Source organism: Ambystoma mexicanum, chromosome 5q, assembly GCF_040938575.1.
Source record: "Ambystoma mexicanum isolate Mex_15411 chromosome 5q, UKY_AmexF1_1, whole genome shotgun sequence".
In the NCBI taxonomy this organism is placed as follows: Eukaryota; Metazoa; Chordata; class Amphibia; order Caudata; family Ambystomatidae; genus Ambystoma; species Ambystoma mexicanum.
In genome coordinates this window covers 1,332,763,089-1,332,782,217 of record NC_090933.1, presented here as the reverse complement: position 1 = coordinate 1,332,782,217, position 19,129 = coordinate 1,332,763,089, and the positions used below count along the sequence as shown (strand labels likewise).

The window sequence follows — 19,129 nt, the reverse complement described above, 5'->3', positions numbered from 1 at the left end:
TAAATTTCTAGTAAAGACGAACACAAAAGAGATAGTTGGTCACCAACACCAACACAAATTTAGCAGTCAGCTTGCGACTGAAAAAAAACTCTTTATGCGAGACATAAGGAAAATTCAGATATTAATTAACATCACGCGAGATGAACAGTTACAACATCGCTGACAACGTTATAGAAATTGGGTTAAAGCATTCACTACTCTAAGAGATCAAGAAAGAGCAGAAACAATGCTAAAACTATTTCAAAAACATAATTCTTGAGAAATCTGGGCTATTTTAAATACTGGTACTACGAAAATTAACCAACTATTGGTCAAGGAACTAGCCCCCCTTTAATGGGAAGCTTACTTTTTCAATTTATTTAACAACGAAGACAATGAGCAAGTAATAATCCAAAGGACACCAACTGAACGATGGAACGTAATAGAATCTAGTTCCGACATCCTGAACGCAATCAAGCAGTTGAAAAATTCGAGAGCTGCAGGCCCTGATAACATCACAAATGTGATGCTCAAAAAGGAAGCAGAAGGGTGGGCACAGTTTATTGCAATACTCTTTGAAAAAATAGCAATGAAACAAGAAATACCCTCATCTTGGCGAACAGCCGTGATAGTGCCAATTCACAAAAAGAGTTTGAGGGCGGACCCAGCAAACTATCGTCCTATAGCTTTGTTTGATACAATTGGTAAACTATTTGCCTAATTTCTACAAAAAAAAAAAAACTGTCAGCATGGGGCAAACACGTCGTGATTGGCGATTGTCGCCAAACAGGCTTTACAAAAGGTGTAGGCACTGAAGTAAGCTTATTACTTTTAAATATTCTAAAACTAGACTTGCTAAAAGGACGAAAATCTCTATTCCTAGTGTTTGTGGATATGAAGCAAGCCTTCGACAAAATAAATCGAAAGCTCCTCTGGCAAAAACTAATAAAGTGGAAATGTCCATCGCCCATATTGGATCCGATTAGAGCTCTTCATGAGGAAACATCGGTTCGAATTTGAACCAATCAGAACGGTGATCTGACTAACTCAATTCCAACGTCAAAAGGAGTCAAACAAGGATGCCCTTTGGCTGCACTGCTATTTAAGTTATTCATCTCCGACTACCTGCTGATCTAAAAGAAGTAAGATGCTTTCCGCGGAGAGAATAAATGGCCAAGCGATAAACTGCATTATATATGCATATGACATAGTCTTGGCTGACCAAACAGCAATAGGGCTACAGCGGTTGTTGAATAAACTAAATATATACCTAACAAAGAACATGCTCGAGATCAACACGGTAAAGACCAAAATAATTAAGATGACGAAAATGAAAGGGCAGAAACTCAAGACCTTTAAACGGCACGTTGCAAATGAGGAAATTGAAACAACAACGTCAATACGTTACCTCGGAGTCATCTACAACACCTCAATCCGAGAATGGCCATGGCATGAAGACCTGAGAAATAGAATGGTAACATACGCTCTACAAGGGTTGAAATTACACAATGAATATGGAAAATGTTCCTTTTGACCACTACTAACATTCTATTTAAACAAAGTAATACCTGCAATATCATTTGGGGCCGAATGTGCATGGAACCTCGATTTCAAAGTATGAGACATACTTGAAGGGTTGTTTTGGCGCAAAGCATTAAGATTACGCAATATGTTTCAATGAAGATTTTGCGCCACGAACTGGCGAGTAACTCCTTGGACAACTCAACAGTCTGGAAAGCATGCGCATTATTACGCTAAATAAGAGAAGAGCCGGGCGAACCAGCATATAAAATATTTAAATAGAAAGTATATGATTCATCCTTAAACATCAACAAAGATTGGACTTATAACGTAGATCAAATTATGGTGGCAGCCGACATTGATAAAGACTCTCTTCAGTGTCACCCGCAATTGGTTAAAAAAACGTCTCCAATTGTGGACGTGGATCTTGAATAGCGAAAAAAGAGCATCCGTCAAAAGTGCTCTTCCGTCTGGACTGACAATGAACAGACTAAATGTACAACCAAATTACTTATTAAAATGTCCATCCCGCCATCACCGAGATCAATTTTTGCGGATGCGGCTGAATGCGCTACAAACAAATGAGATGAGATGGCTAAGAAAAGATGCTGATATAAAAGACAATTTATGCAGACATTGTAAAAAAGAAACGGAATCGCTTTACCATCTGATTATAAAGTGTGATGCAATATCAACTCAAAGGAACTTTCACTTGGGATTTTGTTTTCCACTAAACAGAAACAGCGAGGAATGGTGGTCGTGTGTGACATCAGGCCATAACATGAAAATAACTTGTGCTATCATTGACTATTTGGACGTAATTTTAAAAGAATCATAGAAGGACTAGAATATAAGAGTTAAACAATGAACAATTATCCTGACTTTGATTACTTGTTATCTGCAGATGAATGTGATCATATGGAGTTCTTGTGATAAAAGTTTGTATAAACTAAAGTTCACAATAAAAAAAAAAATAAAAAAAAAATTGTGCCTATACACAAATGTTTTGAGGCGCAACAAGGCTAGGAGATTGGGGGGGCAGGGGAGACAAAAAGTGAGAGGGAAGAAAGAGGAGAAAAAGGAAGGACTTGAGTCACTGTGGCCATTCCAGAGTGAAGGAGAGCTCTACCCCCCCCCCCCCCCAACCCACTCTATGTTTGGAGAAACGCCTCATCTGCAGAGAGTTAGAGTTCAGTGAACAAAGGGCTCTAGCAGGGAGGTATTTCGGGAGAGTAAGTTGGATGTAGTGCGGTCCCAGGCCCCAGAAAGCCTTGTTGACGATGCAGAGGGCCTTAATTTAATCCTTGCAGCAACCGAAGCCAGTGGAGAGATTTTAGGGCTGGAGAGATGCGGTCCATGGACTTGAGGCCAAGGAAAAGTCTTGCAGTCCTATTCTGGATTAGGTGAAGGGGGTGGAGGGCAGAGTTGGGCATATTGAGAAAGAGGCTGTTACAGTAGTCCAGCCTGGAAAGAACCAGAGCTCTGGAGGAGTTTCTGGGGGAAGGTGAGGAAAGGGAGAATGCCTCTGTGAAGGCGCAATTGAAAGTGAGCCTTCTTGGCAAAGTCGGAGATGGAGATGGAAAGGGAGGAGTCGAAGATGACACCAAGGTTTTAACCTTCACAGAGGGTGAGGTAGCCCATGGATGGTGGCCAGAGTGTGGGAGAAAGAGGGAGTAGGGCTCCCAACGAGAAGGATCTCTGTCTTACTGGCACTAAGGCAGAGATCATTGGTAGTGCACCAAGCCTGAATAGCAGAGAGGCATGAGTGAGTGAGTGAGTGAGTGAGTGAGTGAGTGAGTGAGTAGTTTGAAGGAGAGCTGTGTGTCCTCTGCAGAACACTGGATGTCAGGAGAAAAGGTGATCAAATGGGCTAGAGAAGCCAAGTAGATATTGAAGAGCCAGGGGGCAAGGATAGAGCCCTGTGGGACACCACAGGTGGAGAGTGAGATGGAGGAGAGAACGGTGCCCATTTGAACCTGGAAAGGTCGGTCAGAGGAATGAGGTCAACTGGTCCTGAGCCAAGTCTGTGATGCCAAGGATGTCATGGAGTCTATCAGTGTGGCAATATTTGACCGTGTTAAATGCAGAGGAAAGATGAAGAAGGCTGAGAACAGAAGGAGAGCTGTAATTGAGATTAGTGAGCAAGTCTTCACAGGTGTTCAGGAGAGCAGTTTGTGGAAGCTTAGAACCAAGACGGGTGGTCGTGGAGGCAACCAACAGATCCGGAGTGGTGGATAAAGAAGGGGGTAATCGAGATAGAGTGGTAGTTAGGACGGGTCGCCAGAAGGCTTTTTAAGGAGAATATGAGCAAAGGAGTGTTTGAAGATTGAGAGGGGGAAAATCCAGAGGCAAAGGAGTGATTGCAGAAATCGGCCAAGGCTGGAGCAAGGGAAACAATGTTGTCCTTGATAGTTCTGGAGAAGCACCTGTTTGGGTGAGACTTTCATAGAGCGGACTTGTCTCATCAGGTGTTATGGGAGAAGAAGATGAGGAGGGGGTGGGGGAGGTAGTTGTGGTGGGGGGGCAGCAAGGGATGCCTGAAAGAGAGGGTGAGGAGTGTAGAGTAGAGGATGTCCCGAGTTTTGGACATGGATTAAGAGGCCAGAGAAGTGCTGAGGGCCAGGGAAAGGGGGGAGAAGTGGAAACTGCAGTAGGTTGGCAAATTCCTTGCAGAGATGCAGGTTTGGGTAAAGGTTCTCTTTTTAGAGCAGCTGGAGAGTCAGTATTGTCTTTGGAGCAGGCAGCAGGCCAGTTTGTCAGAGGATGTGCTAGAAGCCTGCCACTTCCGCTCAACCGCTCTGCACTTGCGTTTCAGATCGGCCAGGCAGGAGTCGTACGTGAAGTTGCACGTAGAGGCCGGATTCATGCAGATCCTCATGGCAGGGGCAAGGATGGCCAGAGTGTTGGAAATTGAGGGATGAAGGTTAGTGAGGGCTGTGTCAGGGTGAGTCAGTCAGAGCCAGGAGTAGGAGGGGGAGTGAAGGTGGCGGCAAACGCGGCAACTGACACTCGCTTTGAAATGAAGGAGAAGAAGGCTGGCAGTGCAGGGGGGTGTGTGGGTCGGGCGGGGGTCTTGCCTATGTCTGGTACCATATTTTCCTATGTAGTTTCATGTGACGTTAAGTATAGTCATAACACTCTAGTTATGCTCAAGTCGGATATGACATGGGAACAAAACTTTGCTTCATTTATGACTTTGGTGTCATTCATCAAATCTTCACACATCTTTTCCTCAGACATGTAGCCCAAAATCTGAATTGGTTTTCAAACGTGTTTATGTCTTCATCAAAAGGCCAGAGGTATAACACTGTCCAAAAGAGGTTTACTCATTAATTGCTGCCTGAACCACTGGATTTGCACAAAACCTTTGTGTGTGTGCGCCCGTGTCCGTCCTGACTTACAGTCCTTATGTGGTTGGGTGCAAATCCAACCCTTAAGTGCCAAAAGAGCATTCAGTTACTGAACTCGTCTTCACCCGGTACAGATGCCAATGCATCTGGCATTTGTGGGCTTTGCCTGAATCCTTATAACATATTCCAGTGGAGCCAGGACCCAGAACTGGGGGAATCGACCAGATCGTGCTGCTTGACGAGGAGGCCATATTGTTGAACAGGGAGTGGGCTTTCATTGTTGCTTTAGAACTCAAGGGGCTCATGGTTGCCCTCATGGGGGTTCCCTAACCGTGGGGAGTGTGAGGATGGCAGGTATGATAGGAGTAGAACATACCCCAGGTACACTAAGTACACAATAAGGAATGTCTTAGCATTACTTCAAGTGAACTGATATTTATTCTAGAAATGTGCAAACACCCTCCCCGACTTCCTCCTCCCCACAATGTCATCCCCAATACAAACCCCACCTCCCTTGTGCCGATACACACATGTACAGTCACTTGCATGGCCTTTTACCCCTACTAGTATCCTCCAGCACCTTTGGAGCCAGATGGCATGCCAAATTGCACTTTGGGATGCTGGGGAAAGATCTCTCTGTGGGGGTGACGGAGGACTGGTCTGACTCAGACCCCCGGATGCATTGCAATGATGAGAGCTGCATTGTTGAGAGCATGCTGGCCTGGATTGCCTCAGCAAAGGCCATGATGCTCCGTCCTCTCCCTCACCCTCTCTGTGATGACAGTCAGGGTGGCAGATGTTACAGGTAACTGTTGTCTGTCCTGGTCCTTTGCACTTGCTATCCTCCGTGAGGTGCCCTGAACACAGACACGAATGGCCTGAAGGTGTTGGACCGTTGTGTCCGCAAGGGTCTCCAAGCGCACCTGGTGCTGCTCCATAGAGTCCAGCCTCCTCCATATGGCATCCTGAGATGCATGGGGTATGCGTTGAGGGCTGTGGGCAGGGCTGGACTGGAAGCAGCTTGAGCAGTATGACCTGCCATTGCTGTCACCTGGCCACAGTGACAATGGGGCTGGGTGTGCCACTCAGGTGACGAGGGGGTATCGTGAGCCAGGTGGGTGGGTGCAGCCCAGTGACTTCTGTGCGACTGCCAGCATATGGCTCCCCTGTCACGACCGCAGTGGCCGGCTGTTGGTGCAAGGTTGGGGGCGGGCGGTTGCAGGAGCCACACCTTCAGCTGTGTCATGATTGCTGCTCTCTGGTGCTGTGCATGCGCTGGCATGTGCTGCACCGCTAGGCCCTGCTGTCACAATTCTACCCATTCCCTTCCCACCGATTGGTGGTGCAGAGGTGGTGGCTGTTGGCGTTGACCTGGAAGCCTGGCCATGGGATGTTGATGAGCATGCATCTCCTTCCTCCTCCGTCGCCTGTGAACCTGTTGGCTGAACAATAACATGCTGTTAGTCATTGTTCAATAACATGCTGTTAGTCATTGAACAATAACATGCTGTTAGTCATTGTGCGTACTTGTATGTGGGTTTGCTAGTCACACATGCACTACATGGTGGAGGGGCCTCCTACATGTGGTTTGAATGATATGGTTGATTGCAGGCCAATGCATATGGCCACAGCAAGGTAGTGCTAGTGTCTGCTGAGGCTGTACACCTCCTTGGCATGTGCTCTTTGCCTCTTGTGCTGCCAAGGTGGTCTGTATGTACGGGCGTCCTGGGGGATCCACTTTGGCACTTGTCCTTTCTCAGAGCACATGTCTGCTCCCATGCACATTCATACTGCTGTGCATTGGTACGTGCACAGTTGACCTCCCATGCACATTCATGCTGCTGTGCATCGGTACGTGCACAGTTGACCTCACATGCACATTCATACTGCTGTGCATTGGTACGTGCCCAGTTGACCTCCCATGCACATTCATACTGCTGTGCATTGGTACGTGCCCAGTTGACCTCCCATGCACATTCATACTGCTGTGCATTGGTACGTGTACAGTTGACCTCCCATGCACATTCATACTGCTGTGCATTGGTATGTGCACAGTTGCCCTCCCATGCACATTCATACTGCTGTGAATCGGTATGTGCACAGTTGACCTCCCATGCACATTCATACTGCTGTGCATCGGAACGTGCACAGTTGACCTCCCATGCACATTCATACTGCTGTGCATTGGTACGTGCACAGTTGCCCACCCATGCACATTCATACTGCTGTGCATTGGTACGTGCACAGTTGACCTCCCATGCACAGTCATACTGCTGTGCATTGGTACGTGCACAGTTGACCTCCCATGCACATTCATACTGCTGTGCATTGGTATGTGCACAGTTGCCCCCATGCACATTCATACTGCTGTGAATCGGTATGTGCACAGTTGACCTCCCATGCACATTCATACTGCTGCGCATTGGCATGTGCACAGTTGACCTCCCATGCACATTCATACTGCTGTGCATTGGTACGTGCACAGTTGACCTCCCATGCACATTCATACTGCTGTGCATTGGTACGTGCACAGTTGCCCTCCCATGCACATTCATACTGCTGTGCATTGGCATGTGCACAGTTGCCCACCCATGCACATTCATACTGCTGTGCATTGGTACGTGCCCAGTTGACCTCCCATGCACATTCATACTGCTGTGCATTGGTACGTGTACAGTTGACCTCCCATGCACATTCATACTGCTGTGCATTGGTATGTGCACAGTTGCCCTCCCATGCACATTCATACTGCTGTGAATCGGTATGTGCACAGTTGACCTCCCATGCACATTCATACTGCTGTGCATCGGAACGTGCACAGTTGACCTCCCATGCACATTCATACTGCTGTGCATTGGTACGTGCACAGTTGCCCACCCATGCACATTCATACTGCTGTGCATTGGTACGTGCACAGTTGACCTCCCATGCACAGTCATACTGCTGTGCATTGGTACGTGCACAGTTGACCTCCCATGCACATTCATACTGCTGTGCATTGGTATGTGCACAGTTGCCCCCATGCACATTCATACTGCTGTGAATCGGTACGTGCACAGTTGACCTCCCATGCACATTCATACTGCTGCGCATTGGCATGTGCACAGTTGACCTCCCATGCACATTCATACTGCTGTGCATTGGTACGTGCACAGTTGACCTCCCATGCACATTCATACTGCTGTGCATTGGTACGTGCACAGTTGCCCTCCCATGCACATTCATACTGCTGTGCATTGGCATGTGCACAGTTGCCCACCCATGCACATTCATACTGCTGTGCATTGGTACGTGCACAGTTGACCTCCCATGCACATTCATACTGCTGCGCATTGGCACGTGCACAGTTGACCTCCCATGCACAGTCATACTGCTGTGCATTGGTACATGCACAGTTGCCCACCCATGCAAATTCATACTGCTGTGCATGGGCACGTGCACAGTTGACCTCCAATGCACAGTAATACTGCTGTACATTGGCATGTGCACAGTTGCCCACCCATGCACATTCATACTGCTGTGCATTGGTACGTGCACAGTTGACCTCCCATGCACAGTCATACTGCTGTGCATTGGTACGTGCACAGTTGCCCACCCATGCACATTCATACTGCTGTGCATTGGTGCGTGCACAGTTCACCTCCCATGCACATTCATACTGCTGTGCATTGGTACGTGCACAGTTGACCTCCCATGCACATTCATACTGCTGTGCATTGGTACGTGCACAGTTGACCTCCCATGCACATTCATACTGCTGTGCATTGGCACATGCACAGTTGCCCACTCATGCACATTCATACTGCTGTGCATTGGTACGTGCACAGTTGCCCCCATGCACATTCATACTGCTGTGAATCGGTACGTGCACAGTTGACCTCCCATGCACATTCATACTGCTGCGCATTGGCATGTGCACAGTTGACCTCCCATGCACATTCATACTGCTGTGCATTGGTACGTGCACAGTTGACCTCCCATGCACATTCATACTGCTGCGCATTGGTACGTGCACAGTTGCTCTCCCATGCACATTCATACTGCTGCGCATTGGCATGTGCACAGTTGCCCACCCATGCACATTCATACTGCTTTGCATTGGTACGTGCACAGTTGCCCACCCATGCACATTCATACTGCTGCGCATTGGCACGTGCACAGTTGACCTCCCATGCACAGTCATACTGCTGTGCATTGGCACGTGCACAGTTGCCCACCCATGCACATTCATACTGCTGTGCATTGGTACGTGCACAGTTGACCTCCCATGCACAGTCATACTGCTGTGCATTGGTACGTGCACAGTTGCCCACCCATAAACATTCATACTGCTGTGCATTGGCACGTGCACAGTTGACCTCCCATGCACAGTCATACTGCTGTGTATTGACACGTGCACAGTTGCCCACCCATGCCTGCATACAGTGCCAGCATTAGCCCTGGCACTGCCTGGGGAAAAATATGTGGTGCCCCCTCCCACCATCAAGGGAGGGAGGGGGTCCTGGCACAATTTGTGGTTGCTGTGCCACAACGGCATAGGGCTGCCTTGCAGACTGGTGGAGTTTGAGTGCTGTATTCCAGTGGAAAGCACCCAGCACCCGTGCTGGAGCGGGAAGTTAATGATTTCACCTGAGCACCGCTGCAATACCAGAAGGCTACCCCCATGCTGGTATGGCAGAGGTGCTCAGTTGAAATAAACTCCCTGTTCCAGCACGGGATCTGGGTGAATTCCATTGCAATTGGATGCCTTCACCACACCAGCAAGGGGGTGCCCTTGTAAGACCACTCCAATCTGTCGTGTTGAGTGGGGGGTGCTGATGTGGTGCACCATGCGAATGCCCAGATCGGCCATGCCTGAACCCGGGTCTGCTTGCAAACGCATGAATGGTGGTTTCTTGCGGAGCATTGCCATGTGGTGACATCTTTACCTGTCCATCAGGCCCATCTATGCCAACAGAGAGCCACATGCTTGTTATGGTCATTTGGCCAGTGCATTGTGAGGAGAAGGGTTGGGGTGCAATTCATCAGATTCAACTTGGCTGATGGCTCTAGGGTTCGGCACTCCCAACTCCCTTGATCCCCTCCATGTGCAGGATGGAGCTGGCCTTCTCCCACGAGGGTCAGGTCAAGGGGGGAGTCCACGGTGCTGCCTCTGGTGTCTAATGATTACAGCTGGTGTTTGGACAGGACGCTGCCCTTTAGGTCATTCTACCGCTTCCTGCAGTCCTCACCGTCCTGTGGGACTGTGCCCTCAGCTGTGACATTGTTGCATATGCCTGACCAGATGGCTGCATTCCTTTGCACTGATGTTTTAAGGTGCCGGGAGCCATAGAGCTCCTCAGCAAGGACCTGCCTCTCCACCTTGCAGAATGTTTGCTTCCTCAGCCTCTGACCGGGCACCTTCCCCTTGGACATGGTTTCTCTCTCTCCTGTGGGTCTAGATGGCTACAGGAAGTGGCGGATTCAGAGCGGATCGAGTTTTTCAAATTGGCCACCACTGTTTACCGTTCTGGCAGTAACGGTAATTCCACCAAATATGGGCAGAATTACCGCCATGGACTTGGTTTCAAATTGCCATTACCGCCAGTGGTGAGTGGGCGCTCTCACCAGTTTATGATGCAGCAGTGATATGTTGTGATGCAGGGGACACACCTTGTTAACAAGGCATGGTACTGTGCTATTATAATTTATGGTGAAGTTCCGTGAGGGTATAGAACAGTGCTTTGAGGCAGTAAATTGTAGCGCTGTCAGTCGCGTACCTGCGCCCACACAGTATTTATGTCCCGAAGACTCTCCCTGATCCGAGCTCTCCCTAAGCTGTACCAGGCCACGCCAGAATCAGCAGGAGGCTGCCCACCATGGGGCCCTCTGCCCCAGGGCACTTTGGCCCCTGGTGGCCAACTTGTAGCACGTGGGTAGCAGCATGCTCCAGCCCGCTGTTGCCATCTTCACGGAAGTGCTTGGGTTCTCGCGAGAAACAAAAAACGGCTTATTCCTGACACCTCAGGGCCATCCCATTCTCGCATCGTGTCACACCTCTCAGCACTTGCGACCATGACTAGGTAATGGGTGAGAGGTGTCGAAACGTGGGAAGGGGTGTGAAGGCGCCAGAGGGGAAAACGCATGCCAAATTGTGTGTGTACCTGGCACATAATAGCAATACCTGATAAAGATTTGAGTGCCTTCTATTTGCATTGACCGCCTGATGTCTTTAACTTTCCATTTGATACCAATACCTGGAGAAAAAAAAATTGTACTACCCAAAAGCAAAAGCTGTTGCCTTTTGTGTACTTCTCTCTATGCGGTTGGCACACCAAGAATGTCACCCTGCCCTTTTATATCACGCTTCAGTCACGTCTCGTGCAACGATCATCTTTGACAATTCAATAGTTACACAACTGAACCAAACCTTAAAGGTTTAGCACCTCTTTAGCAAAATATGGATACCACTTTAATTATTGACTAGCTCTCTCCTCCTAAGAAAAATATATCATTTCTCTTTCTTTACCTAAATTGAATAATCATGTTGTGAAAACCGACCAACTTATTTCCCTTTATTACTAAAGGAGGGTGACCAGATGATTGCATGTTATCTGCACACCCCTTCCTAGTTTTGGGTATTAGCTGGTGCTAGAAGGCAAATGTTTTGCCTTAGAATATAATAAGATATCAATGTCTCATTAAATATAACAATCTCATTAGTGTCCTCAAATGTGTCCATTGCTTTGCAGTGAAGTCTTTTATGCTAAACAGTTGGCATGATGATGCACACACAGGTTCCCGTGGTATTTGAAAGATATGAATTGTTGAGATTTTGTATTTTAAAATTTTGTTCTAAATAAAATATGTATTTTTGTAATCAGGTGTGCTGACATATTAGGCATTATTTGATTAGCCTTAAGTGTGTGTGTTTTTGGGAAAGTTAGAGTTGATTTAACTCATCCCAGAATGATGGATTAAAGGAGGCTTTTGGGCCTGCTCTATTAAAGAAGGGTCATGGAATCATTTCAGTACAAATGTAGGTGCCTTGACTTTGTGTTTTATAAGTGGTTGGACCTGTGGCGTCGAGGTACTTCATCAATCTTTATTCTGAGTTTACCTTTTCTAGTGCTTATCAATTAAGATGGATGATTTAAACAAACACTGAGGTAATGTGGGTTTTTAAGTTATAGGAAATATTTGTATTAATTATCGTGCATTCTTGTAATGTAAAAACACAACAGTAATAGATTGTAAGCAATAACCAGACAATTTGGGCTTAACAGAGCCAACAGTTAACCAACTGAGAAAGTTTTGCTTATAACTATATATATATATGGAGTGCATATAATTTGCATTAGAAAACATTAAATTGAAACCAGCATTAATAAGATTTGCTTCCCAGATGTCACCCCAGTTTGGTTTTTAGTTTCTCAAGTAACGTTAGTGCTCGCCAATTATTTTATACTATGATAGGTTCTGCATATACACCGTCTCTTAGACTATATGCTTGCCAAAATGGCATCTCGTGTGATTCTGCACAGACTCCCACACCTTCCAACACTACCCAGCAGATGAATGTTGGAAAGACAAGTGAACGGTGATCATCTGGACTGGAGAGGAGTATGCCTTGTTCCTCACTCATACCCCATGCAGAGGAGGAGGGTGTGTGGAAGGCAACTGCACAATACAACACCTTCGAGGCAGAGGAGAGAACTAAGGAGCAATCCATATCTAGGCTTCCCAGAGTCATCCCACCAACCAGTTGCTTGGGCCGCCTGCAGGTTCAGACCTACCATGGTGGGATGCTCTGTTGGGCAGACCATCTGGGAAAGGGAAGCATTGACGATGATAGCCTGGCACTAGAGTACAGAGAAGGGCATGGCTGAAGGCAGCAGGAAGGGGTTGTTTAATAGACCAAGTAATTGCACATAAAGTCATTCACAGTATCACAGCAGGCTTATGCGATATTAATGATGCAGGGAAGTGGAGGGCCTGGGCCATGCACAGCCTTTACTCCTGCTAGCATTACATTGCCAACTTGTGGTAGTGTTCAGCTGTAGGTTCCTGACAGCCCAACTGAAAGCACTTCACCAACTTGTGAAACAATGCAAGGATCTGGGAAAACATGTGCATCACATTTCTGGTAGAGGAAGATGATTGTCTCTCATTAATTAATCAATGTAATTTGCTATGTCGGGAGGGGGACTGGGTCAAGGGCAGGACGCTGGCTCATTCTGCTTCTTAGTAAAGAACCTCAATGATGACGTTTTTAATTCTTTTTCACTCAGCAAGTTCAGAAGCACGCATGTAGAGACTAGGATGGAGGGTGTTGAGGTACATCAGGGCATTCTACTTTTTATTCCAATTGCTTATTATAGTACATTGTGGCCAGATAAATGGATTAACATTCTGGGAGCACGGAAATTGGGTTCAAAGGGGACTCGAGATTGATATGCGCCACAGAAGGATATGGTTAGGCCAAGATTGTTCAATATTGTGGGCCTTGACATCCTAAAAATATAGAGTTGTTGCTTCTGGAGGGTGGGTAAGCTCGCACAGCCTAAGGTGGAGACTGCACAGACGGCATTAATTATACATAAAACAGAGCTCGAGTAACAGGTGGAACCATAGAAATAACTAACAATGGTCAAAAACCACTTTAAAATCAATCATAAAGTTTTAATTAGTTGCTAACAAAGGAAAAAAGTTATTAAATCGTGTAGTTGTCAAAACAAAACAAAACTCACAGTGACAACCATAGAGCATTGGAAATCGTTAATAACGATCAATGATTAATATTCAAAAATCAGCGTGTGTACACCAAAGACAACTCCGATTGTGTACACTTCTCTCATTTGTGTCAGATGAAACATTTATACCTACACTGGACCCACAATAAATGTAGGACTGACAAGCAGGTGGACAGTTAGTGTCTCACGCATTGTGCGGTGACTATGCATACTATTCACATCTACATGCATCTTATTCCAGGGTCGCTGCCATATGGGTTGCAAGAGGTGCTGGCAATGGAATTCTCGTCCCTTTCAGATCATGGATCTGTGGGATTACGTTGAGCGGATTTCCCTGGAGTAGGTTGAGTAGAATATCCACAGTAGATCAACGGGAATCATGTGTGTAATCACTAAATGGTGCCATCAATTTGTCGATATCAACAGTGATGGGGCAACATCCCCATTGGTTACTAGGGATGTGGTGAAAACAGTTCTTGGTCACAGCACAGAGGGTGTGTGGGCATGCTGAGATTGAACCTAAGGTGCTAGGATCAGAATCCACAAAAATGGGTCTGGGTCGGGTTAGAGGAGCCTCTTAAGTAACAGACCCATTTACACCCACTCCTCAACAGTAAAACAGAGTGTGTACCACCTCCTGAAAATGACACTGTGGTATTTTGAACAGCGAAACAGAAGTGGGATCCCTCTGGCCAATTAAATTTAGTACCTGGCAATGGGGCATTTATATAAATCATTAGGAAGGCAATTGGGGTGATATTGTGGAGTTCGCAGAGTCTCTCATACACTTTATTCTTTTGGCCTCTGACACAAACTCCAAATCCATCCCTCAGCTCCAAGATTGACAGGAAAAACAAGCTTATCTAGGTTTAAAGTCAATGTTTGAATGTAGTGGCAGCATGGCCTGTGCCATTCTCACCATGGGAAGAGATTGGCGCTTTCCCTTTAAATCTCAATTCTGTCCTTGTTTCCTCGATAGTGCTGTTTGTTGGGTTATATTTTTCATGTTTGGGCCAATACACAAGTCATCAGTGATTACACAATGGACTGGTCAAGATGGCGTCCGATTGGTGGCAAACTCCTGCCTTATCATTTGTGTATGGAAATTGGGAGCTTCCATGTGCTAATTTAGTCATTTCTGAATAAATATATAAAATATGCTTTAAAATGTTTGTTCACCAAGCCTGTGTTTTTTCCTAATGTTTTGGATGCAAAACATTGCTAAATAAAAATCTATCGCATTATTCCTGCTGCTTGTTACCTCTGTTCCACTAAATGTTCCCATTGGAGCACCACTTCTCTGCCACCTATTAGGGTGCCTTTCCCAAATAGATGGCACTTCAAAGTCAAATAAGTTACTACGTGAGGAGTTAACATCACTAGTACTGAGTAGAGTCTTCTTGTTACATGTGCTGCCTGCGACTGTGAACGTGTTGAAACTGAAACTAATAATGTGCATCTCCTTTTATGTTAATAGGTGACTGATGCCCCAGAAATGCAACAACAGTGATTGTTCGATTCTCTGGACTATCGTGGTGAAAAGCTTCATTGTTGGAACATGCAATTTCCAAGCATTTTAGAAGTGCGCACATTTGTGGTCAAGTTGCCTTTTCACAGTATTTAGGAACTGGGATTGCGAAGCCTGTTGATACATGATGGCCTCCATCCATGAAACTCCTTCGTGGTAACATGCAGTAACCAAGCGTGTTCATTCTGTAAATCTTGAGGGAGAGGTATATCTAGCATGAAAATGACAATGTGTTATGTGTAGTAAGAAAAGCATTTTTCATTTGTGCTTTGAATTTGGAAAAGGTTCATTGAAAAGGTTCCTCTTAAGTCAAGGCACCTGACAAAAGAAACTGGCAAGACACTTTACATGTGCACAAAATGTGGGAACAATTGCCATCTCAAGAACATACTTATTGCCCACACGAGGACATAGGTGAAAAACCTTATCAGTGCACTGAATTTGATAATGACGTCCATTTACATGATACAGGGCCTCATTACACGGATGGCGGTAGGGGATTACCGGCACCGGTAAGGGCACTGGTGCCGGTAATCCCCTACCACCATACTACGAGGTCCCTCAGCAGGTCCCGTCCTTAACGTGTGGTCAGACGACACGTTAAGGAAGGGATCCGCTGAGGGACTTCAGAGCAAATAACGGTTATTTGCTCCTTCCCCCGTCCCATTGAGCCCTATGGGGGCTCAAATGGGAATGGGGAAGTGCCATGGTGAATGGGGAATTACCGCCCCCTCCAACCTTGGAATGTGGCTGTAATTCCGCCATTCACCATGGCGGACTCGGTACGGTACCGGCGGCAACCATGGCGCTAATAGCGCCATGGTTACCGCCTACTGTGTAATGAGGCCCACAGTTATCAGCCACCAACAAATGAATAAAGGTGAGTACATTGAATGTCGGAAAGCGTTTGCTACAAAGGGAGAGCTTAGCATGCACCAGAGAAGACATACAGTTGTGAAACCTTATGAGTGCATTGAATGTGGGAATGGGCTTGCTACAAAAGGAGAGCTTAGTATGCACCAGAAAAGACATACAGTTGTGAAACCTTATAAGTGCATTGAATGTGGGAAAGGGTTTGCTCAGAAGGGACACCTTATTAGCCACCAGAGAACACATACAAGTGAGAAACCTTATGAGTGCACTGAATGTGAGAAAGGGTTTGTTACAAAGGGAGAGCTTAGTATGCACCAGAGAAGACATACAGGCAGAAACCTTATGAGTGCACTGAATGTGGGAAAGGGTTTTCTGCGCCAAGACATCTTATTAGCCACCAGAGAACACATACAGGTGAGAAAGCTTATGAGTGCATTGAATATGGGAAAGGATTTGCTTGGAAGGGGCATCGTATTAGCCACCAGAGAACACATACAGGTGAAAAAACTGCATAACTGTGTTGAGTGTGGGAACTGGTTTAGTCATAAGGTAGGTCTTATTTACAAGCATTGAATCAAAAATGGTCACATTGTTATACTCACATTTTGTAGTGATTCTTAATGGCTCCTCTTCAACTTTTCCCTTTCAAGCAAATGCTTGGTAACTCTGCTGTGTAGTAGATATAGGCCCTCATTACAACTCAGGCGTTAAGGGTTAACGCCACCGTTAACCCTTAATGCCTGCTTCCCACCTTAACGCCTGCTTTTTGCAGGCGTTAAGTTCCATGGTGCTAAGGCACCTTGGTGCTAATTACGGCACCGTAATTTACGGTGCCGTAATTAGCGCCTTCCCCACTCCCATTATGCCCTATGGGGCAAAAATGGGAATGGGGAAGGGAAAATGGGAAATGGGGATTTACCGCCCCACTCACCTTGTAATGGGGCGGTAAATCCGCCATCCACCATGGTGTAAACGTAGTTTACACCATGGTGGTAAAGTTGGTGCACTTAGCACCTCAGTTGTAATGAGGGCCATAGTCTTGATTTTAAAAGAAATAAATGGGTTTGTACCTTTAACTTATAACATTGTTCATGTGCTTACCAATACATACTAATTACTATGACTAGAACTGAATAACCTTTAGTCATGAATGAGGAAAAAGGAACTGATGTCATGGGGCGTGGCTCCACTACTTATACTGGCCTCAATGTTGTTTCTGGTGTAAACCGCATAGAGGCATTGGACAGACCCGACAGAGCCGTGCCGAGCTCCCTGACAGCAGAAATGTTTCTAGAGAACAGCTGTGCTAGGATATGGATTTCATAGATGAGGAATCTGTGGCAGGGAGGATCCATTAGAAATGCCTCTACTGGGAATTACACTTGTACAACCCCATAAAGTAATTTTACTTTCAACATCAACACATAGGGATTAAAATACCCCCAATGTAAATCATCCTGAGCCTTCCTAAATAATAAAAATACAGAAGACTATATTCTCATATGGCAATTATACTAAGCTTGGTACAACACATGTGCAAATACTGTTTTGCAAAGGGAAAACATGGAGAATGGCATCCATAAAACTGGAATATCGAATATTACTGCAGACGTCCGTTTCCCAGAAATGGATGCCTCACCAGGAGTGCCATCCTCGCTGAATGCTGCAGTGTTTCTACTTCGTGTAGCATGTTCTACAGCAGTACAATTTTCTTTTCTCCTCAGGATCCCCTCATGTGTATTACACTATTGCCTATCTCTATTGGAGCATTTAGGATTAGTAGATGGTTCCCTAGCCTGGGATCGACATGTGAGGGTGTGATTACACAAGGGAGGGTGCATGCCCACTATTAAAGCACTCTAATGTAAATATATCCCACCGGGATTAATACACTGAATGAAATGCTGATGAAATTAATATTGAGCTTCAGCCAATATGTCACTGTGTTAACATTAAAAATAAATTGTTATTAACTCCATTTGTGGTAAATCTTTTTCCCTGACTTTTTGTGTAAACTGCTTCCTGGAACAGAGGTGATTCATTTGTTTTAATTAGTGGGGTGACGACCTCTATTCCAGATTTATGCTGGAATTAATGTTTATGTCTACATTTTCTTGTCATGACCATGGTGGGAGTGGGTAGTGACAGAGAAGGTGGGGTAAGCGGGTGGGAAAGACGTGAACATGGAGGGAGCTCGTTGTGACTGAGGAGGTGGGGTAAAGAGAAGAAGATGGTAATGGGTTCAGTGGATGGGTGGGAAAGATGTGAACATGGTGGGAGGTGGTAGTGACGGAGGAGGTGGGGTAAAGAGAAGGAGGTGGTAATGGGTTCACTGGATGGGTGTGAAAGAGGTGAACATGGTGCGAGGTGGTAGTGACGGAGGAGGTGGGGTAAAGGGGAGGTGGTGCTGGTGTTCAAATCTGCACGGTGTGCCCCTTAATACCTCAACCCTCAGCTAAATGAGATATGGCATTAAAGAACAAATGGAGGAAATTAAGATAAAAGTGCTCACAAATCAATTGATTAATACAAAATGGAGTAATTAATTCAGTGACGTAAACCCACACTCTACATTTCCTGTTTATATATAAACATTTGCTAGCATGACCTGCCACTTTTCTTACCATAAAAGCAATGAATGAACTTTATTTTCCATAGGATTGTGATAACTGAGGATTCCGGAATGATACTGGGACATAAGTTAGACTGGCTGAAGACTTTTGTTATAACATCAACTGGCAAAAAGCCTCACTGTCCCTGCACTAGCGAAGTATCCCTACCTAAACTCAAAACTAGGGATCCGCCTGTGTTCGAAGTCTGAAACAAAATCATCCTATGTCCAAAGTACTATTCTGACCCTCGCATTCTGAACAAATGAATTTGAAGGTGAAAAGGATAATGTCTTTGGCCTTCAGTGTTTTATAATTGTTCAAAAGAAAGGAAACCTGTAGAACTCCCATGAAAAGAAGCCTTTCAAGTCTGGGCATCCTTGCTCCAGAGGTTCTTCCCTTCCCCTGGATTCTTCATCACTTTTTTTGGGTTACAGATATAGCGTTCATGCCCTGCCGCTGGGGTGGACGTGGCGGTTATGGCCCGAGCTTTGTTGGCCCGAGCTGTGGGCCTTTAAACCGGGGTACAGATAGCTT

General features: G+C 45.9%; 1 protein-coding gene across 1 annotated transcript; it reads left to right on the top strand.

The window, feature by feature from the left end:
* The first annotated feature begins 15,921 nt into the window (after positions 1-15,921).
* On the top strand, positions 15,922-16,838 carry LOC138498089 (zinc finger protein 614-like). The gene has a single exon (XM_069621937.1). It carries the CDS (start codon positions 15,930-15,932, stop codon positions 16,554-16,556), a length of 627 nt encoding a protein of 208 aa, XP_069478038.1. The 5' UTR covers positions 15,922-15,929; the 3' UTR covers positions 16,557-16,838.
* The last annotated feature ends 2,291 nt before the right edge of the window (positions 16,839-19,129 follow it).